Source organism: Lithobates pipiens, unplaced genomic scaffold (assembly GCF_037356315.1).
Source record: "Lithobates pipiens isolate NorthernLeopardFrog02 unplaced genomic scaffold, aLitPip1_a1.2 Scaffold_23, whole genome shotgun sequence".
NCBI classification, from domain to species: domain Eukaryota; kingdom Metazoa; phylum Chordata; class Amphibia; order Anura; family Ranidae; genus Lithobates; species Lithobates pipiens.
The window spans coordinates 300737876-300762164 of NW_027507785.1; the positions used below are offsets into that span (position 1 = coordinate 300737876).

General features: G+C 41.8%; 1 protein-coding gene across 1 annotated transcript in view; it reads right to left on the reverse strand.

The window, feature by feature from the left end:
* Positions 1-9784: 9784 nt before the first annotated feature.
* MIGA1 (mitoguardin 1) overlaps positions 9785-24289 on the reverse strand; it is a 151267-nt gene continuing 136762 nt past the window's right edge. The window contains exons 14-16 of the mRNA XM_077450420.1: positions 14869-14922; positions 11492-11608; positions 9785-10546 (exon numbers count right to left, since the gene is read on the reverse strand). Of these exons, the coding sequence (XP_077306546.1) occupies positions 10346-10546; positions 11492-11608; positions 14869-14922 (372 nt within the window). The 3' untranslated portion in view covers positions 9785-10345. The remainder of the gene's footprint in view (positions 10547-11491; positions 11609-14868; positions 14923-24289) is intronic.

Below are 24289 nucleotides of genomic sequence, written 5' to 3' on the forward strand. Positions count from 1 at the left end.
ACACACCTCCAAGATGACCACCGCCTTGCTAAAGAAGTTGAGGGTAAAGGTGATGGGCTGGCCAAGCATGTCTCCAGATCTAAACTGGGACATCCTCAAACTGAAGGTGGATGAGCTTAAGGTCTCTAACTTCCAACAGCTCTGCAATGTCGTCATGGAGGAGGGGAAGAGGACTCCAGTGACAACCTGTGAAGATCTGGTGAACTTCCATGCCCAAGAGGGTTAAGGCAGTGCTGGAAAATAATGGTGGCCACACAAAATATTGACACTTTGGGACATTTTCATTTAGGGGTGTACTCACTTTTGTTGCCAGCAGTTGAGACATTAATGGCTGTGGGTTGAGTTATTTTGAGGGGACAACAAATTTACACCGTTATACAAGCTGTACACTCACTACTATACATTGTAGCAAAGTGTCATTTCTTCAGTGTTGTCACATGAAAAGATATAATAAAATATTTACAAAAATGTGAGGTGCATACTCATTTTGTGAGATACTGTAAGTTTATTACTAAAATTACAGTGTATATATGGACATATCTATTTGGCTACTGGGCCGCTTTCACCTGCGGGTTACCTGCACTGAGCCATGGACTTCTGTTATTACCTGTGGGTTTGGTGAGCTTTGAGAAAAGTGCACCACACCTGCAAGATAAAATAGAGGTCTATGGCCAAGTGCAGCTAACCCGCAGGAAAGCCACAGGTGCACTGTGCTGCACCTTCGGTGTGGGTAAACCACAGCGCATCAGTGTGAAAGCAGCCTTAGGCCCCTTTTACACGATTGGTCCAACCCAATCTGACCCTCCATTCACCCCTGTGGAGCAGCAGAAGTAAACAGACTTGTGTCCGTTTATGCCCGCTTACCTCCAAATTGCTAAAGAAAAAAAAAAAAAGAAGGGGATCCGTCCCCTTCTATCTGGGTGGATCGGATCAGAGGGTCAGTAGAGTAGAGTGGGCTTTGTCCACTCTGCATATGCGGAGCAGACATGGACCAGTCATCCACCCGCTCTGCTCATTGTGGCCCGTGACCAGTTACCAAGTCGCTTAAGTGGCCCTCGCTCTTCAAAAGGTTGGGTACCCTGCCATACACAGCATGTCCTTATCTTTTTGCACACTGTTTTATCTTGTACTCCCAATATCTTGAACTGTTTTATGCAATATGCTACATTGCTGTGCCAGTGCACCCATAATTCTTTTTATAGCTGCTACAAGCTACTCTGTGATATATTATGTTCTGTTGCAGTGTACTATTTAGTCCTGTGCACTGTGTTGTATTGCTGTATAATAGGCTTAGAACTACACTCTTTCTACTAATAAAATATCAACAGGTGAATAAAAAAAATGTGCTTTTAAATCTTCGGAAGGAATGTACACAAGTGAAATGTTCAATCATGTTAAGTGAAGGTTTAATTAAACCTGAAGTGCATTAAAATTTAGGGAAGCATTTCGCTGATCAGAATCACACACTGTTTCACCATTCTTTAATTCTAATCAAGTCATCAATTTTTTTAAAGAAGTTTGCAGTTTTAATGTGGGGGGGGTTAACAAAGCTTTTTGCACAAAACTGGTGCGAGTGGTAAAAAATCAGATAGATGTACTTTGACTTTAAACTTTTCCCCGCACTGTGTGCTCCTTCACAGAACTGAATCATCAACTGTTTTTCATACAGAAGATGTATTATGGAACAACAAAGTTTTTTTTTCTATGTATTAAATTCAGGTTTAAGTTTCCTTGAGTGCAAGCGTCACAAATTTGTGATCATTAAGTTGAATAAATGTTTATAAATTGTGCTGTACATAGGGCTATCAGTGACATATAGTGGGCAAACTCAACCTCACTAATAACAAGTATTCAAAGGAAGAGCTATCCTCATTACTTACAACATGGAAACAAAAAATTGGGACGGTTCCACGCTAAATGGCTAGGTGTTATCTATTATGAGAACTGCTCCCCCTACTAATAGAACTACCAAAGTAAAGTATGCAGGAGAGTTGATTCGGGTAGTGTGAATTCTATAGATTAATGTGTCCTTTTAATAGGTGGAATATTTATATTCATTTGGGTCTTGTTTATGTTGTTTTACTTCCTAAAACGTGTGTCAAACATTCTTAATCCACAATTAAAATAAATTAAAAAAAACAATATCAATGAACCTTAAACCATGTGCAAAAAAAACAAAAAAAAAAAAATAAAACCCTAAAAAGTGACTGGTGCTCTTTTAAACAACTAATCAATCTTTGATATATGAAGCGACGCTGAAAGCTCCGCTCTATGCGTTTCGCCAGCACGACATCATCAGGAGCGCAACTTCCTGTTTGAAGCCGTGGAGCTCATATTGTCCCGGACTTGGTTTTTAAATGCTTTCTTAACACTGTAAAATTGTGAGTATATTTCCAACTGCATACACCAAATAATAAGGATATAAAACTGAGTCATGCTATGGGATGCAATATTTTCTTTGCACGTGGACGAGACGGAGAGGCTGAGCTTTGAAAAGAGAAAGGAGAGGACAGTCACAGAGGTGAGAATCTGGGACATGCTACACAGTGGCATACACTGTGAATGCGGGACGCCCCCTTGAGGGGATAGCTTTTTGGTGAGTCTGGCACCACAGGGGGAGCACAACAAGCAGGAGCACAAGCATGAATTTATAATAATAATAATAAAGAAAAGAGGGTTTGGGACTTTATGAGGCACAGGACATAGAGACAAGTACCTCCATCCCTGGTTAGGCCACGTACACACGCGCGGACTGTTCGCCCAACTTTGTCCGTCCAACAGTTTCGGCAAACAGTCCGCTCAAAATTAGCATGGACGGACATGCCCACACACGACGAACGAACAGTTTGCTGAAACCGTGCGCGATGACGTGAACGGCACGTACGACGGGACGAAAAATACGACGTCCTATACACTGCATTATAACTTTCGGCGTGTAAATCCTTTCTGAGCATGCGTGCAACTTTGTTTGACGAACAAGCCTACACACGGGCGGACTGTTCGCTGAAACAAGGTTTCAGCGGACAGTTTTTCGGAAATTCCGAAAAACCTTGTCCGTCAAACTGTCCGCTGAAAGCCCACACACGAGCGGACTGTCCGCCCAAACACTGTTCAGCGGACAAAGTTGGGCGAACAGTCCGCCCGTGTGTACGCGGCCTTACTGAATACATAATACATAGGGGAAGGATTTGGGACTTTATATGAAGCATGCAGCCAGGGAGGTATCACAAATAAAGTGTGTCTGGCGGGTGTGTTTTATGTTAGAACCAAATAAATTACATAATGGCATGATATATACACATAATATATAGTAACATGATAGCATAATGGCATAGTAACATATTGGTTCACATTATTGACATTATAAAAACACCAAACATTATTTAGCGTCTCCACAATATAAAACCTTAATTCCCTATCCTCAGGGACATTTGTCTTCTGGTGGTTTTCCATCAATTTTCCATGGGGTTTACTACCTAAGCTCCTGGGGCTGGACAGCTTCCGACTCTTAACACCTAGCCTGCATCTTCTCACCAAACGTGTCAAGCTATATAGCTGCCCTTTGTTTACATCTCAAGATTGTCATCAAAATTTTGCTGATCGGGTTTCCTTGGTTTGTACCTATTCAATTATGGTTTTATATTGTGGAGACTCTAAATAATGAGTTTGGTGTTTTATAATGTCAATAATATGAACCAATGTTACTATGCCATTATGTGATCACGTTACTATATATTATGTATGAAATAAATTTTACATATTATACTTTGTTGTAGGTATCATACCATTATGTAATGTATTTGGTTCTAACCTACAACACACCTGCCAGACACACTTTATTTGTGATACCTCCCCGACTGCATGCTTCATATAAAGTCCCAAATCTTTCCCCTATTTCGTGAATTTGTAATAAACTGAAGAGCACATGCCACGCGATTCACAGAGTAAATAAAATTTAAATAAGGACTATTTGTGCATATATCAAAAATTCATAATTTGCCTGCATACATCAAAGACTGATCAATTGTTTTAAAAAGAGCACCAGTCACTTTATTACTCAACACTTTTTTGCACATTTAAAGGTCCATTTATATTCGGTTTGGAATAATTTTTATATCTGTGTATTTTTTTCGGAAGGAATATGAGCACTTAATACGTCGTAAGAATAACCATTATAAATATAAGGAAGGTCTAATCAATTGCATACACGCTAGAGACTATTAATTTGTATATATCAAAGATTGATTAGCTGTTTAAAAGAGCACCAGTCACTTTTTACGTTTTTATTTTGCATATGGTTTACAGTTGTAAGTTTTATTTATTTTTTATTTATTTATTAATTATGATTGTGGATTAAGAATATTTGACACACATTTTAGGAAGTACCACAACATAAACAAGACCCAATTGAGAATAAATATTTCACCTATTAAAAGGACACATTCATCTATAGAACATCGCCACACCTACTACCCCAATTAACTCTCATTGCATTACTTACAACATGCAATCGGATTCTCACTTTACATTTTTTTAAAACCCAGCGTGCTAGACAGTTGGACTGCTGCACAAAGATCACAGTGGACCGGATCTTCAGCATTTCAACAACTCCCCAAATCTGGACCTGGTGTACTCTGCTGTGTGCTGAGCAACGTTCGGACGCTCTAGTGTGGTGCTAGCACAGGGCATTTTACCCTTGCTGCAGCAACCAGGATTCTTTAAGTGCCTATACACACTGTGCATTGATAGACATTTTGCCACATGGTAAATCACCAGTCACTGCAGGGACACACAGTGTTTATGTGTTCTGTTCGCACTGCAACACAGCCTAGACATGCTGCACTTTATCGCAGCGCAGCGGGCTGAATCACAGCACACTGTCTGACATGGCAGTGAATGAGGTGTATGTTTTGTACACTTCAAATAAAGCTTGCAGAAAACAAAAAAAAAGGGAGTAGTGCAATGTGCTGCCCCCTAGCAGCCAGTAACGCAGTGCGGCTGGAGCGCCAAATCACTCTTGCGGCTCTGCAATTTCACGCAGTGCAAGTGTGAATTCACCCTACAAAATAGGAAAAAGGAGCCCTCAATTACTTCAATTTTTGCAGCCATAAATGACATCACTTGGACTTTAACTTACGTTCAGCAAGGGATTCAATAGTTTCAAAAATACCCTTAAACTTGTACAATGAGAACAACCACCAAGCTGTTGATGTTCCATAGGCAGCCAATCCAATTCTAACTATTACTATTCTCTTGGTTTAATTGGCTGCTGTAGGCAATATATAAGGCCCTAGTGAGTGAATGAAAACGGAAAGATCACACGTATCTCCAGAAAGCAATGGCAGTCCTCTGTAAACTTTTTGCAAAAAAAAGTGCAATAGCATGTAACATTTTTTTTTTCTTCACATTAACCACATAATTATTTACAGTTATATATATACACACACAAGAATGTAAACCAAGCCAGGTCAGCTTGTGGCCAACCAGCTCTTGTCTTGTTGATCAACAATTCCCAGCATGCCATTCAGCCGGCATGGTGGATGGGATCTGAAGAAGAGAAGGAAGGTCATAGGCCGCCTTCCTCCAATGTAAACAACATGTCTTGGTCTTGTTTTTCTCAAGAATCTCCCTGAGAACCATGTAAACTGCAAGATTACAGTATAAACTGTTAGCACCTTCTCAGTCAAGGCCACCACATTTCCAGTGGATGTAAAAACAAAGCAAACAAAGTACAAGTCCACTCAAAAATGATATTTTAGCATTGGATACCGGTGAGCGGAGTCACTTATTGGCCAGCTCCTGGCCCGACATATCACATTTGAAACAAATAACCAAGCTGTCCATGGCAAGCAAATAGGACTTGCATTCAATTCTTTAAAACAGCCTCTCTCAACCAGGAATCTGTGGAATTCTAGGGTTCCTCCAGAGTTTGCCAAGGGGTTCCTTGAACAAGGAGCAATTTCTGCCTCTCAGATACGTTCCCACCGACATCTTTTTAGCCATCTGTAAGAGGGAGGATTCATCCCACTGACCACAAATGTAAGGGCCACTCTTCACACTGACCATCATACTAATATACAGTGAGCTGTAGATATATTAATTATAAGTAGGGGTTCCCCGAGACCAGAAAGTTATTTTAATGTTTCCTCCATGTTAAAAAGGTTGAGAAAGGCTGCTTCAGAATATATAATCCTACTGATATCTATAACATGCTTTGCCCCAGTTTTCATAAATTAAACCTCAATGACCCAACTGATCAACCAGTATCAAAAGTCCATACTCGCATTCTTATTTATCAAGGTAGATTGGAATCTTCAGAACTACCATCTAGCAACAAAAGCAATCTGACTTAATTGCAGAGGCATAAAGAAAGAATATTCTCTTATGCCCTATTCAAACTTTCTCTAGTCAATGACAGTTGGCAAACTGAAAGCTGAAACTGACTGGTTGCTATGGTGGAACACAAGTTCTGATTTTGGACATGATAAATGAGGCTCAATTTCAGGCCAGTTATAGATGGTTCGAATTGCAGCTGGTTCAGCAGGAAGCGGCTGAGATTTGAACAATGTATGGGCAGGCTGAATGTACCATTAACTTGGGTACAACCAGCCTGCTGGATTTACTTGTGGCTGCTATAGCCCCGCTAGCAATAATCGCAGTGTTTTCCCGTCGGGAGAATGCAATGTCACAGCAGGAGTGATTCCTTTGTCAGCGCTGTCTGTTTTGGTGGGGAAATCATGCAAATTTCTTTCCTGCAACCCATTGCAGGAAAGAAATTTGCAACGTCTTTGGCAGTGGTCTCTAAACTGTGGCCCGGGGGCTGGGTGAGGCCCTTTGCATGCCTTTATTCAGCTCTTGGGGCACTATTCCTTCCAATGACACCAATCATGGAGCACTTTTGCTCCCACTCACACCAACAATGGGGCACTATTCCTCCCACTGATGGCACACTTCTCCCCCGATACTAAACATGGGGCAATATTCCTCCCACTGACACTGGGACATTTTCTACTGCCACTGGCCACAGTCCGGCACCCCCTAAAGTCTGTACGACAGTAAAGTGGCCCTTTGTTTAGAAAGTTTGGAGACTCCTGGTCTATGGCCTGCCTTATAAGGTTATGGCACATCCACGAATATAGGAGGGTTTTGGATTCTGCACCCAACACACAAAATGAAGGATGCTGCCAGCTTATTCAACCACCAGGCATACACAAAAAGCTAAAATATTATTTTCAGGTGGATCTAACCTTTAAAATGCACCAGAACACTTTGAGGAGGGAGACACTGAGTCACACCAAGGCTATAGAACTTTTAAATAGATTGTAGCCCACAAAACATGAAATGGAACATTGCTGCGTGTGGGCCCCTAGGTGCAAAATTCTAGTAACATAAACATATCTATATGAATTTCTTCTGGATCAACATAACAAGGAAAGGGAATTCAGATAATTGCATCACAGAGGAAATCTCTTGTATGAGTAAGTTAGACATCCTATTTGTCTCTCCTTGGACACTGCAGTAAAGGTTTGATGCTCGAAGGATAAACATGGATATGAGATGACAGTTGTCTGATTGGGCTGTTTTCCTTTCCTACAGCCAACAGCTCCTGTGGGGCACCTGGGTAGAGCAGCAAATCTATCCGTCTTCTATGGTTATTTAAACTGAACATGTCATCCATTTTTAACTTTTAAAAGTAAAAGTCTTGCCCAACAGCCTACCCCACAAGATCAGCCAGACAATGTCAGTTTTTGGCCTCGGTTTGCAACTCCTTTATTAGTTTCTTTTTGCTAATGGAATGTAACTTCTTCCGCTATGCTAGGTACACACGGGGAGTTTTTTTTTTTTTTTATTCAACTCGGCAGGCTGAAGAAGAAAAAAAAAAAACTGAGGTTGCTACACCATTCTATTGGCTGCAAGCGCTGATCAGATGCTGGCTTTCCAGCATGCCCGTTTGATAAAAGCTGGTCATTAGACCAGATTCTATTGGACAGGCTGCTGTACACGGGCCAAATGTCAGCCGGTTTCTGTTGAACTGGCCGATATTCAGCTTGTGTGTACCAGCCTTTACTTGTGGGCCAACCCCCACCACTTGCCTTCTGTTTTAGTGACCAATGAAAAAGTCCACAGGTGAAAGGTACTGTAGTTGGTGGGGATTTGCCTATAACTCAGTCTTCAGTAAAAAAGTTAAACTAGCTTAAGCCCTTGTTCACACTGCCGCGGCTTCAAAGTCGCACGACTTTGAAACCGACATCCCTGCGTGACTTCATCCCGGCTTGCATATGACTTCTTGAACAGAAGTCAATGCAAGTCGTACCAAAGTAGTGCAGGGCCTTTTTTTTTTTTTTTTTTAAGTTTGAGCGACTTGAGTCACACTGATTAGAACGGTTCCATTGCCGTGATGGGGCGCAATTTGTCATGTAACTTTGAACTCAAGTTGCATGAAAATTTGCGGCACTGTGAACCGGGGCTAAGAGAGGCACATACAACTTATGCTGTCTGTTCTAAGACAGGACTTTTATTTCTATTAAAATAAGTGACAGATGAACTTTAGGGTTGCAAAGTGTCCTTTATATTGATCAGACTAAACTGCAGGGTTCTTAGTCCTCTGTAGGACCCCCAAAGTCCTAAAACACAAAATGGTAAAAAGAGAATGTGATATAAAGCAAAATACCCAGGTGAGAAGCCTCAGATGGAAATAAGTCCCCAGCTCCCAGACTAGTTCTACAGCTATGATGTCACAGCTGGAGCACCACTGCCCTGGAACAAGCATGCAGCAATCTAAGAATCTGAAAATAGTCTCCCACATGGGTGTGTTGCTTTGTGTAAGATTCCCTTTCATTCACAATTATGATTTATAGTAGTGCAGAGTAGACTGCACAGAAGACCTGTCGTTGCTATTCCTGACCCCCTTCTGAAAATGCTTGTTGCCTGGCTTTAAATCATACGTTTTTCTAAGTCTCTGACACAGTAAAAGTCCGCATATAAAGAGAATCAGATTAATTCAGAAGCTTTAAAGGATAAGTTCACCTTTTGACACATTTATTATTTTTTGTTTTGTGAGCCTGTAAAGCATTGCACCAGCAATCAGCAGATCACTGATGCCGTGTAGGTCTCCTGCAGATGTCCATACAAGCAAGCCGACAATTTGAAGAGGAGAGGATCCCCCGCTATCTGCCAAAGCGGGGCCGGTCCTTTCATAACATGTTACAACCTAAATATGAGTGTAACATGTCATAAAAAGGTGAATTTATCCTTTAACTGCATACATGTTTTGGGTTAGTGGTGCAAAGTTTTAAGGCCTGTAAAGCGCTTCTCCTGTCACTCCAGTGTGAAAGCCTGAGTGCTTTCACACTGGAGCAGTGCGCTTGAGGGACGTAAAAAAAAAAAAAAAAAAAAAAGTCCTGCAAGCAGCATCTTTGGGGTGCCCAGCACTGCCGAAACCCCTGCAAAGCGCTTCAGCAGCCACGCTACATGGGCACTAGGGGGGGGGGGTTAAAAACGGCCCACTAGTGGCTGAAAAGGGCTGCTCAAACAACGGTAAAGCACTGCTAAAAATAACGGCACTTTACCGCCGATGCCTCCACCGCCTCAGTGTGAAAGTGCTTTAGGTGTCAGCATTACAACCAAGCAACTCATTTTCAGAAGCAGAAGTCAGAAATGCAGCCTCCTTATGACAGGTTTCCTTTAAGCATGACTTTCATCCGTCCTCCTATTCTTGTATAAAAGCAGGCTGGAAAAGGAAGAGCTTGGGGCAGAACATGTGCAAATATTAGACTTATGGGAACAAGGTCCAGAGGAGGAGTCATACCTTTACCCCCTTTTGTTTACCGCCCTCTGCCAAAAATGTATAGGCGGAGTTCTCCAAGAAAGAGGACAATAAATATTAAACATTCACTTTGAACTAGACAAATTAACAAAGAAATATAAAATAAGATAAAGTTAATCTTAACTCGAGTTTAGAAAAGAACATAAACAAGGTGTGATGCATTTTTGCAAAAGTATAGAGATTTAGTGACAAATTGTGGAAGGCCAATTTTGGCAGTGGGAAACTAATGAGCTATAAATTTATTGTTTGGCTTCTTGCTCTATAAAGGAAGCCTAGGGTTGAAGAACACCTGTTCTGTACACATGGAAGACAGCCATTTAGTACTGGGGGAACCCGTTCGTAAGCCAAGACTAGAATGATATTAATTCGGTTATGCCCTAATGTTATTGTTACCCTATATTAATGTTAATTAAGACCTTGCCATCCAACCCGCAAAATAAAAATTTTGATGAAATCATTGGGAAAAAAAAATATGGCTGACTTCACCATGTGTAAGTGCCAGTTTTAGCTATATATAATTTATGCTAGAAAAGGTTTAGGTGGTTGGTATATGTGGGATGGGACATGCACAGGTTTCAGTGAGTCTCTTTCCAAGTAAGTCTCGATCAGCTCTACGCGGTGTTCGAGACACTGCAAAATATCTTCCATCAAGATTTCAACATTTGAATAGCAGACTTTCTCCAGATCAAATATGTCCTTCAAAAAATGCAGAACCTGAGCCTGTTAATAGGACAGAAAGGGATACAATTATTCCATCACAATGACATAGTTTAGTAAATGTTCTCTCAATATATTAAAAATGAACTTTATACTGCAAGATAAATAGCAATAAGCAATGTGATATTATATTTAGCAACCAATCACATGCTGTATTATACATTACACTGCCCCTAGGCAAACCTAAATGACAGCACCTTATTGGACAAACTCATACCGTCCTGGACCCATCGGGACTGTCCCGGGATTTCAAGTAAATCCTGGTGTCCCGCAAATCCAGCAGAGGAGCCCAGTGCCGGAACAAGCTCAGGCACTTGACTCTACCTGTCAGTGTGCGCCGTGTGGCAGCTTTCAAGGCTGAGATTGACACGCTCAGAACACAGCCCCCCTCCCCGCACATTCTACATCCTGTACGAATGGAAGAGGAGTTAAGTTAGGTCTGCTTTACCTCCCAATGTCCCCCCTGTGTCTGCCCATAACCCCTCGCTTGCAGCCAATGCTGTGCCTGTGAAGGAGTTGTGTGGGTGGGAATTTTGAAGCAGTACACATGAAGTTACTGCCTGAGCCTCAGGTAACCAGCCAGCCTTGAGCGAGTGAAAGTTGGAGTGAATCCATCCCTCTCTCTTCCTTCCATATAATATAGTGATCCTTCCTGCCTTCCATGTGCCATAGCGATTCTTCCTCCTGCCTTCCATGTGCCATAGTGACCGCAGGACATCATCTCCCTGAAATGTCCTTCATTCTCAAGTTCAAAATTTGGGAGGTATGCAAGCTCCATTCCTAGTGTCAGAGTATTATTTCTGTGAACAAATACTAGTACTTCTACTGTACAGACCATCAAACAAGAGAAACAACAGAAAGAGAAAAATAGAGGAACTGCATTCTCATACAAGGCCAAATCCATGTATAAAAAGAGAGGGCCTGTTCATCAGAAGAGGTCTACAGTACCTTATAGAAGCAGCACAGATCGTTTAATGAGTTTTTGGGTCCCAGGAATCCCCAGGCCAAAACTGGACTTATGTGTTCACAGACTGCATAGAAATGGGCAAAGAATCCATCAGACACCTGAAAATAAAGATAAATCAGAGTAGTAGGAGGTTCTTGTGATGATTCCATTATTCATTTCTTCCTGTACACATGTATGTAGAGAGCAACCAATTAGATATAGCCGAGAATTCCAGTGTATGATGCAGGGAATAAAGCTAGCCATAGATGGATCGAAATTCGGTTCAGCAGAGACTTGATGAATTTTGATCTATGGCCTTTTGTGCTTGACAGAAGATGATAGACTTCTGTTGAATTGGAATGTTGGAAAACTTTTGTCTGATCAGTGTAATCCAACAGCAGAGGAATCCCGCTGTCAGAATGCAATGACACAGTGGGGAGGATTCCTCCTTTCACTTTGCTCATGTGGATGGGAGGAAGCCATTCTTTTTTTATTTTTTTTATTTGGACAGTTGGCTGAAAAAAAAAAAAAAAAAAAAGTAAGAAAACAGTTAACCTACGGGCATCTCTAGCTACAATGGGGGTTTAGGCAGGATTCCGAGTCCATTTTCAGTAATCACAGATAAAATTGATGGATTTACACATTTTCCAAAACAAATTTACATTCAAGGCATGCTATGAATTATAACTCTCACAGTTGCTTGTGCATCAAATTAATGGGGTCATAACTGATCACCCGTGCAGCACCATTGGAACTGCAGATCAAACAGAGGCTAAGATGGCAGCTTCTTTGGCTTTAACCACTTGACCACTGGGCACTTAAACACCCTTAGTAACCAGACCAATTTTCAGCTTTTGGTGCTCTCACATTTTGAATTGATTGATCTCGTGAACTCGTGTGCGCGCCCCAGGGGGCGCGCAAGAGCAGAATTCTGGGAGGCCGTTAATTAACGGCCTCTCAGAGTGAAACAACCGCCCTGAAGCCGTTAATCGGCAATGGGCGGTTAAGTGGTTAAAGGAGGGTTTTATTCAGCGTTCAGCCATTCATGTCCAGATTTTTCGCTAGCCCTCGGCTGATCAAGAAAAAAAAAAAATCAATCACTTGACCCTCCCTTCTAGATTGTAAGCTCTACGAGCAGGGCCCTCCGATTCCTGTTGTACTAAATTGTATTGTAGCTGTAATGTCTTCCTTTATTTTGTAAAGTGCAGAGCAAACTGTTGGCGCTATATAAATCCTGTATAATAATAATAATAATAATAATAATAATAAAAGTTCAGTAAAGAGACACTGACAAATTTTCCTTCCGCCACATGTGTTGACTAAGTGTAAATGCATATTTACAAGTCATTTTACGATTTTGTGTTGGGCTGCATTCATAGCCATTTTGGGAAGCACGTGGCCCATGGGCTGCAGGTTTGACAACCTTGGTCTAACTGTACCTCCTGTCCAACAAGGGCTCGACATGGACAATAAAAGTGTGTATACAACCTAACATACAGTCTCACAATAGTGCTTAGCAAAGCTTTTGCCTCAATGTGTACTGCTCTAAGAACAAAGCAGATGTGTCTGTTAGTACTGATGTTGCAGGATTGTTCTGTACAGTGCTTCCCCCACCACCAGCTTAGGTGTGAAGATCTCGCACCAAGGGGTCAAGGAGGGCATAAGAGCCTGTAACATTGTCCAATTGTCATTTATATCAGCTCAAGATGTAGTCAGGTGTACTTTAGAGGTCTGATTTGTTGTCAGTGCTGGAAACAAACCAAGGACAAGAAATCCCCTTCAGCTGCCTCTATCGTTGCAACATCCAAGTTCTCCCTCTTGGGTTACTAGAGTTCTGCTTGGTGGTGAGGTTGGCCGACTGCAACCACTCCAACAAAAAACTGTCACACTCTTCAATAACTTGCCAGAAAACTGGACTCCGCTTCATAAAATAAGAGACCAAATGTGCCATAATTATATATATATATATATATATATATATATATATATATATATATATATATATATATATATATACACACACACACACACACACACACACACACACACACACAGCGAGGGCATGTCTGGATCATTGTTTACCCTAGCTAAAATGTTCTAATTTTTTATTACTGGTAATTATATTTGAGACTAAAAAAAACATTTTATACTTGTTTTAGCTGGTTAAATGCTACAATGAAATGCATTATATTGTCAAAAGTATTGGGACATCTGCCTTTACACGCACATGAACTTTAATGGTATACCAGTCTTAGTCCATAGGGTTCAATATTGAGTTGGCCCACCCTTTTAACAGCTTCAACTCTTCTGGGAAGGCCGTCCACAAGGTTTAGGAGTGTGTCTATAGGAATGTTTGACCATTCTTCCAGAAGCGCATTTGTGAGGTCAGGCACTGATGTTGGACAAGCAAGTCTGGCTTGTAGTCTTTACTCCAGTTCATCCCAAAGGTGTTCTATCAGGTTGAAGTCAGGACTCTGTGCAGGCCAGTCAAGTTCCTCCACCCCAAACTCACTCATCCATGTCTTTATGGATCTTGCTTTGTGCACTGATCAAAAACATTATGGTGGGGGGTTGTTTTTCAGGGGTTGGGCTTAGCGCCTTCGTTCCAGTGAAGGGAACTCTTAAGGGGTCAGCATACCAAGACATTTTGGACAATTTCATGCTCCCAACTTTATGGGAACAGTTTGGGGATGGCCGCTTCCTGTTCCAACATGACTGTGCACCAGTGCACAAAGCAAGGTCCATAAAGACATGAATGAGCGAGTTTGGGGTGGAGGAACTTGACTGTCCTGCACAGAGTCCCGACCTCAACCCGATAGAACACCTTTGGGTGAAATTAGAGCGGAGACTGCAAGCCAGGCCTTCTCGTCAGACATCAGTGCCTGACCTCACAAATGCGCTTTTAGAAGAATGATCAAACATTCCCATAGACACAGTCCTAAACCTTGTGGACAGCCTTCCCAGAAGAGTTGAAGCTGTTATAGCTGCAGAGGGTGGGCCAACTCAATATTGAACCCTACGGTCTAAGACTGAAATGCCATTAAGTTCATGTGCGTGTAAAGGCAGGCATCCCAATACCTTTAACAATACCTTTAACAATATAGTGTATGTTCAAGCTTTGTAACCAGCATGTAGCACCCTAGGCCTATTACATGCACTTATCTGGTTAATCTTTACTGCTTGCTGGGAAAAAGCCTGGCTACAGAAGAGTAACACATACCACTCCTTTCACCCCTTTGCTCCACTCTGCGCTGACTTCAATCAGAAAGAGACCATATGAAAGCAGACAGCTTCTGCTGTGCGCTCTCTGTACCAAAATCACAGATGCGATATTTTTGTTAGCCAAGCTGAAAATAATTGCTGTGAACTATTGTTGTACCTGCATCTGTTGTTTCTTCTGCTTAAGCACAGACCAGCAGCTGGATGTCACAGCCTAAAGACAAAAAAAAAGTAATTATTATGAGCTTCAAATGTACTTGTACAGAAAATAAAATGGTAATGTTCAAAGGATCTGTATATTTGAATAGAGTAGCCCTGGTAGATGAAATGATATTGCCTTTCATCCTCCGTTGCATACACAGCTGAAGTACATATATGCGAACGGCCTTGCATCAAACTCTTTAACCTGTACTGTGATTGAAGAATTCCTACTAGACAGTCTAGTTGGACGGGACACCTTACTTTTCCCCATCTGCAGTTACAGTATTTATTACAGCTTGGTCACCAGCCTGCCTCAGGTAATGAGGGAGCAGCAGTGCATCAATAAGGTCAACCCTTTGCTCGATCATATTCACATGAAGCAGCAAAGTCCTGACTCACTTGGAGTGTTGAACTTCCCTCTTCCAGACTGAGTGCTGTTGTTCAGGGGATTATGAGAAACATATGGAAGCAAAGTGCAAACTTACTATACCAACAGAAAAGACTGGTTGCAATGAATTCGTTACTTGAGACATGAGGCTTTTTTTTTTTTGTCTGACATGGGGCTCAATCATTTAAATGAGAAAAGTTCCTTTTTTTTCCCCATCACGAATTAAAAAAAAAAATTAATAATAATAATAATAATAATAATAATAATAATAATAATAAATACAAAAAAATAAACAAACACACACACTGTGCTCTCTGGCAACAAGAAGCATTGTGGATGTTTCATATTATTAGAAGCAGCAATTAAAGTCTATTGTTTTCAAAACGATAATCAGCAATAATGACTGCCCTATGTACATACAGTATATACTTGCTGTCTTGTCTTAGTGGATTAGCACAAACTGACCAATTTAACATGCAAAAACGTTAAAAAGTTCACTTTTGTGACATTAAAAGACTTCAAAGCCTAATTAAAATTTCAGCTTAAAATAGCTAAATACATTCCAGATACATAAAAACAAAATATGTTTAAGGTTTTAAAGCGGAACTAAACTTAACCAGTGAAAAACTGAGCAGGCAGCTCTTTATTGCAGAAGAAACATGCTATGTCTCTTCTGCAGTAACAAACACCTGCCTACTCCTAGTCTTCCATTGAATGTCCACTGAGCTGTGCATGTGCAGCTCGGCATGCATTCCTGCCACACTCCACCTGTGGTTGAATGACCGACTCCCAAACATGTGCATGGGGTGACGTCATCCCGCTACCAGCCAATAAAGAGGCTGAAGGCTGAGGAGAAGATAAGATGACAGCAGCCAGCATAGGATGTAGCCATCACATCACTCGAAAACAGTAGTAAAGCCCCGTAATTTGCGGAGATTACGTTCCTAGAGTGTCCACAAATTGTGAAAAATTTTTTGGATGTGGTCAAAAAAATGCCTATCAATGCCTATTTTTTTTTATAGCTTAAACCCTAAATATGCTCCCAAAAACACTTTCATTTCAAACTCCGCTTAATACATCATGTGAAGGATAACCCGTACACCTTACAGTACTGTACCGCTATGTCTCCCGCAGTGCTACAATGTAAAATACCGATGTTACCTCTAAACACGTTAAGTAGGGTAAAACAATCACCGAATGACTGAGGCTGCGAACTCTGAACCGTGACTTCTCGGGGAGTCGACCGTATAGATCAGGGGTCTCAAACTGCCGGCCCTCCAGCTATTGTAGAACTACAAGTCCCATGAGGCATTGCAAGGCTAACAGTTACAAGCATGACTCCCACAGGCAGAGGCATGATGGGACTTGTAGTTCTACAACAGCTGGAAGGCCGCCAGTTTGAGACCCCTGGTATAGACAGTCCACCAAAGAAAGCCATATCTCTGTTGCCAACATCCCTATAGACAGTTACCAAAAAGGTAAGTTTCCCGCAGGTACTGAATGGAACTTTAAGGGCAACTCATAAAACATAACAGAAATATATCTAAAGGGAATAATTTTATTACATGCATATAGACAGGTATAAAACCATCAAATTGTAATTATAAAAGACAAAACAAAGAAAAGCGTCTGATTTGTAAGTGCTAACAAGCAGGGCCCTATGATCCCTCCTGTATTGATTTGTATTGTACGTATACTGTCTGCCCTCATGTTGTAAAGCGCTGTGCAAACTGTTGGTGCTATATAAATCCTGTATAATAATAATTTGTTATGAAATATCCATGTATAGGGGACTATGGGGTTTATTTACTAAAGGCAAATCCACTTTGTAGTCGCTGTAGATCCGAGGGGGACATGCAAGGAAAATAAACAGCATTTTAGCCCTCACATGATTGGATGATAAAATCTGCAGAGCTTCCCCTCGCTTCAGATCTACCCCTTAGATTTAGAGCGCCTGAACTTCCAAGTGCACTTTTAGTGCAACGTGGATTTACCTTTGATAAGTAACCCCCTTTGTGTTCTCTATATCCCGACGTGTTTCAGTGTTCAATCCTTTCTTCAGCGGTGTTATAGAATCAATATTAAGTGACTTTTTCTTGATATATAGGAACATAACAGTCATCCTAAACAGAAAAATGATATTGTGTTGGCATGAAGTCCACTGTCAAATGGTGCAGAGAATACATGCCATCCAAGATGCACAACAGAATATAACAGCCGTATGTGGTATAAAAACAGCATTGACTTCTGCCATGGAGTCAGGACGTTATAGGACGCTCCCAGAACTCGGGTCCCACGTGGTCCATTCTGGGATCCCTCCCCCAAAAAGAATCCACACGGCAGTGCAACAGTCAAATGGTGAATGAAAGTCAGGGATATCTAGTCCCCCCACATCATTTCTGTTTTTATACTACATTGGCTGTTATATTCTGTTGCATCTTGGATGGAATGTATTCTTTGCAGCATTTGACAGTGGAATTCATGCCGACATGTCGTCATTTTTCTATTTATGATGACAATTATGTTCTTATTATAGAATCAATATTAACCACTTAAGGACCGGACATATTTTTCAGACTCGGTGTTTACAAGTTAAAATCTTTTTTTATTTTGCTAGAAAATTACTTATAACCCCCAAACATTATATATTCAGGCTAGAGAATAAAATGGCGTTGATTACAATACTTTATATCACACAGTATTTGCACAGCGGTCTTACAAGCACACTCTTGTTGGGAAAAAATACACTTTTTAAATAAAAAAATAAGACATCAGTAAAAGTTAGCCCAATTTTGTTTTTTAATTAAGAAAGATAATGTTACGCAGAGTAAATTGATACCCAACATGTCACGTTTCAAAATTGCACCCGCTCGTGGATTGGTGACAAACTTTTACCATTAAAAATCTCCATAGGTGAAGTTTAACAACTTCTACAGGTTACCAGTTTAGAGTAACAGAGGAGGTCTAGTGGGAGAATTATTGCTCTCGCTATAACAATACAGCGATACCTCACATATGCGGTGTAAATGCCCAACGTACGTATGCGTTCACTTCTGCACACAAGTTCGGTGGGACGGGGTGCTTTAAATTTTTTTATTTATTTATTTTACTTTTTTTATCACAGTCCTTTAAAAAAATAAAAATAACATAAAAAAAAGGTCTCTTTTATTCCTATTACAAGGAATGTAAACATCCTTTGTAATAGAAAGAAAGCATGACAGGACCTCTTAAAGCGGAGTTCCACCCTAAAGTGGAACTTTCGCTCATTGGAAACCTTCCCCCCTCCGGTGCCTCAGTTGGCACCTTTCGGGGGGGGGGGTGGCTGGGGGTGCGCAGATACCCAAGACAGGTATTTTCACCCACTTCTGGGCATAGACTCCCACAGGAGTCTATGCTGACTTCCTGTCCCTGCGTGCTATCTGCTGGGGCACACATGGGTCCCAGAGACAGTGCGGAGCATTCTCATTGCGCTGAGTGTCTCACGTATGCGCAGTAGGGAACTGGGAAGTGAAGCCGCAACGCTTCACTTCCTGATTCCCTCACTGAGAATGGTGGTGGCAGCAGCCAAGAGATAGCTCAACCTCGGCTGCCAACATCGCTGGACTCCAGGAAAGGTAAGGGTCCATTTATTAAATGCAGTATTTGTACCTGCTGGCTTTTAATAAAAAAACACCTCAGATCTCACATTTACAATAAAATGAATAATCCAGGTATCTGCACCCACTTCCGGGACAAGATCGCCGCAGATGCCCCGCGCCCCCCGTTGTGTTCTGGGAAACGCACAGTTCCCAGGACACAGCGGGGACCAGTAGAGACGCTCAGCGCGACTCGCGCATGCGCAGTAGGGAACCGGGCAGTGAAGCCGCAATGCTTCACTTCCCGATTCCCTGACAGAGGATGGCGGCGGGGGCAGCAGAGAGACGAACGATTGCTCGTCATCTGCCACCGACATCGCTGGACCCTGGGACAGGTAAGTGTCCATTTATTAGCTGCTGGCTTTTAATATTTTTTTTTAAAAGGTGCAGTTCCTCTTTAAGCTAGGGGCAGATGGATTACAGGAAGTAAATGCTACATCAGGGGTGTCCAAACTTTTTTCAAAGAGGGCCAGATTTGATAAAGTGAACATGCGCGAGGGCCGACCATTTTGCCTGACATTCTTTGAACCATTAAAATTTGGTCTAAGTGTGTTAGTTCAAGCACTAATACACTGCCCAACAAAAATTATTTTGCCTTTGTGGCTGTGTGAGTAAAGAGATGAGCTCAGGGGTATTATTTGGATATACCGTATTTATTGGCGTATAACACGCACCTTCACTTTAAGAGGGAAGTTTCAGGAAAAAAACGTAAAATTTTAAAGAAAGAACTGAAGCAAAATAAGGGTCAGTGCCCATCTGCAGACCCCCAATTGCCAGGAATGCAGAGCCCACCATTGCCAAGAATGCAGCGCCCACCATTGCCAGGAATGCAGCGCCCACCATTGCCAGGAATGCAGCGCCCACCATTGCCAGGAATGCAGCGCCCACCATTGCCAGGAATGCAGCGCCCACCATTGCCAGGAATGCAGCGCTCACCATTGCCAGGAATGCAGCGCTCACCATTGCCAGGAATGCAGCGCCCACCATTGCCAGGAATGCAGCGCCCACCATTGCCAGGAATGCAGCACCCACCATTGCCAGGAATGCACTCACCATTGCCTGGAATGCACTCACCATTACCATCAGTGCAACCTTAGAGGGCACATGGAGGGCGCAGGACGAGCGCCAAAGATATCCTACAGGAGAATCTCCTGTTTACACAGCGGCCTCTTTAAGAGAAAGTCCCACCTCCTTTGATAGTCAGAACAGTCGTCCAATGGCAGCGCTGGAGATGGGACTTCCTATTACAGAGGCTGCCGTGTAAACAGAAAATACTAATCCTGTGTGTGCGGCACTCGTCCCGCCTCCTCCCCCCGAGGCAGCCAGCCTATATATCTTTTGTGGCCCCGGAGCTGGGAGATCATCGGGGGCCACAAAAGATATACATGTTTAGATAACCAGGCGGGCCGTTCAAAACTGGACGGCGGGCCGTGATTGGCCCTTGGGCCAGACTTTGGACATACCTGTGCTACATGAATTGTCTGCCCTTACTCAAGATGGCCAAGGCCAGAAATGCTAGGGGGTTGTTTTTCAAAGTGATTTCTCAACAAAATAAAAGCATGGGGACATGGATAGATAGGAGAATTTGCTTTGAATATTAAAAATAAATAGTTTTTTGGTTTGTGGCACTCAGATGCAGTGGAGATCAGCTTTAAGAGGTATAGAACGTTATCAGAAACAGATAAAGGGTTACTATTAGAACATATTTAGATCTGGAGTTTTTGTTTGGTCCAGAATGTCTCCTTAAGACCTGGCGGAGTCTCAGTGTTCCAGCATTTGCTGATCAGAGTTTGCAAAAGATTAAAGAGAAGACTAATGGAGAAGTCAGAGGCATTGTATGAGCCACGAGGCCTAAACTGTTTTTTTTTTCCCCAGCTTTTCTTCAACCAAAGCTGATTTTTGTTTTCATCTGCTACTGTCCGCAGACAAGGCCGGTAGGGATGTCGACATTCCTTTGACTGGTTTTGCAGAATGATCCCTCTCAGGGATCCAGTGACCCAAAGCAGCCAGAACCTCGTCTGAAGGAATAAACAGACTGCTGGGTAATTAAAGCCATCAGTCTGGAGCTCAGACAAAGCCGAGTGCATTTTGTAAATTTCTCCGTTTGCTTCACTTGGATGTTCTGCATTCAGCTGCTTCTGTTGTAGTAGATTGTGTGCCAGACCGAGCGCTTCAAATCCTCAGCACATCATTCCAATGGAAAATGATGGAATGTGGAAGGAGCCATATGATATTTTCTTTTTTTTTTAATGACTTTCTGATGTGCCAAACAAAAAACAGACTAGACAGTCTCTGTAGTTTGCCCAAATATGGACTGAGAATGGCAATGTAAGGATAAAGAGGGTAGTTATATTATTCTTCACTGCAGAAGCCCCTTTCTGCTTTTGTTACAACTCAACTGCTATTACAAAGCAGCACTCAGTGAGCGTTGGCAGAACAGTTGGTCTTTAAAGCGGAGTTCCACCCAAAAGCAGAACTCGGCGCTCATTTGTCTCCTTTCCCCCTCCAGTGCCACAATTGGCACCTTTCGGGGGGGGGGGGGGGGGGGTACAGGATACCTGTTTTTGGCAGGTATCCTGTTCCCACTTCCGGGAGTCTGGGCCGCGGTCCGTGACGTCAACGCGGGGCTCCCCCCTCCTCCTCCTCCTCCTCCTCCTCCTCCTCCTCCTCCTCCTCCTCCTCCTCCCCCTGTTGCCGGGCCAGTAGGAGAGAGGAGCGGAGCCTCATGCATGCACAATAGGGTTCCCTGCCTGACTCTTTAGTGCCTCAGGGGTCAGAGTCCACCAGAAGTCAGAGCCCCAATTAACACTTGAGTGTAGCATATTCAGCCAATTTTGAGGCTTTTCTGTGCATTTTGCACGTTTTTAAGAACAATGAGCTGTTCTTAATATGAGTTTTTGCCCAACAGACCTTTATTATTGAAGCACCTAAAAAAACACTGCACTTAACACAAGCTTTTGTGCGCTCCCATTAAAGATTACGGGACAAAAAATGCTCGATTACACCTTTAAAGAAAAAAGAAAAAGCTTGTACTTTTTTTTGAGTAACAGACGTCACAATAAAATTGGCAGAGCACTGTAAACTGGCATCATTTTCACAATGACCCACCAGCCAAGGACAGGGGTCAACTTAGGGTGGCTGAGCTTAATTGCTCAGCGTTTGGAGTGTGGAGCAGTCTATACATTTTTACTGGGAGAGGCCCATATGGGTACTTTTAAATTTTTTTTTTTTTTTATACTTTTCAACAAGCTCGTTCACCAATTATATGAGACTCCAATTATTGGACTATCTATGCACAAGACGTTTTTGTTACTTTCTGTGAACTTCTTTGATATGTCTCAGTATTTGCTGATATTTAGGTTTTTATGTCCTTTTTTTTTAAATATGTGAATTAATATTGCATATTTATATTATGTATTCATGTTTTGAGCCAGCAGGTAAAGCACTGGGCTTCATTTCACTTTGTCAGCTCCATCTATTTACTCCTCTGTTGAGAAAGGCACAGATAAATAGCTCAAAACAGAGTTTACACCAAGAACTGAATTATTGCATCGGCTCTTCCCTTATCAGATGGCTATCCCAGGATTTCAATCAAAGCCCACTAAAAGGCAGGTTACTTCGCATATGCTGTTTATTTAGCTAACCCCTGTTGTTCTCTGGGAATCCTTTATCACATATAAAATGTTTATTTGTAAAGCAAAAAAAGTTTACAGCAACTGTTCCTTTAAAAAACAAAAAAAAAAACACTAAAGTGCCTTAACCATTTGCCTAGATTTGCTCTTTAAGAGAACTTTATCAGAGTTTACACTGATTTTTTAACCACTTCAATACCAGGCACTTTCACCCCCTTCCTGCCCAGGCCATTTGTCAGCTTTCAGTGATGTCACACTTTGACAGTGTGCGGGCATGCAACACTGTACCTAAAATAATTTTGAATCGTTTTCTTCACATAAACAGAGCTTTCTTTTGGTGTTATTTAATCACTGCTGTTTTTTGTTTTTTATGCTGAAAAGATACCAAAATTTCGAAAAAAAAAATAAAAAAAAGTTTTCGTTTCTGTCAATAAATTTTGTAAATAAGCAATTTTTCTTCCTTCACTGATGTGCGTTGATGAGGCTGCACTAATAGGCAGCAATGATGGACACTGATAGGTGACAGTGATGGGCACTGGTGAGGAGGCACTAGTCCGCAGCACTGATGGGCACTGAAAGACGTCACTGATTGGCATAACTGATGGGCACAGACTATTGGCACAGAGTGGCATAACTAATGGGCACTGCTTGGGCTGCATTATCATCAGCGCACTTATGATCAGTGCCCCGATTACCTTTTTTACATCTTCCCTGTGAGGAGATGCAACTGATCAGCTCTCCTCACCTCATAATCTGTCAGTGTGAGGTGAGGAGAGCCAATTAACGGCACTTCCTTGTTTACATGTGATCGGCTGTGATTGGACACAGCTGATCACATGGGAAAAAGAACCGCAGCTCTTTGCCACGATCAGGGTTGTGCCATGTCCCAGGAACATGGCGCACCTGCAATCACCGTGCTGCTCGTCCCCGATCAAGGTTATAAACTGGGCGACGTCATTTGATGGTGGGCGGGCGGCAAGTACCGGTAGTTAAGCAACAAAATAAAAGACAAAAACATAAGAAAGATATAGCAAATAAGTTAAAGTTCACCATACATTTGTACATTGAACTTATTTGGTATTTGGATAGCACTGTCTTTTTGCAAATTTCAGGTTCACTGGCTAAATATTGGCTAAAATAAGGGGAAAAAAAACAAAAAACACCTTTTTTCAAGAAGTCAGCGGAATTTAATTAGGTTGAAAGCCAATAAATACCCTCTACACAGAGTAACATTAATATGTTCATCTAATAAGTTGTTCTCATTCTTTTTAAATCTGCAGTTTTTAATAAAATTATTTTTGCTAATTCTTTCACAAAGGTTTTTTTTGTTAAGGCACTTTCAGTTAGGAGGTGACAGTTGTTCCAATGTCACATTCACCCCTGGTGAAAACTACAAGTGCAGGGCCCTCCGATTCCTCCTGTATTTAAATTATATTGTAACCGTACTGTATTCCCTTATGCTGTAAAGCGCTGCACAAACTGCTGTAAATCCTGTATAATAATAATACATTGCACAGGCATACATAGTCCACTCCTGCCACTATCAGGTAGCCAGTCTAAAACAATGATGTGCAGCCAACGATGGAAAGTGCACATAGACAGGAAGTGGGTGAACGAGGCTGCCAGAGGTCAGCAGCACTGAGGATGGAAAAATGGTGAAAACAATGTTTTATAAAAAAAATTATAATAATAATAAAGAAAATAACTGGCAAATGTTTATGGCAC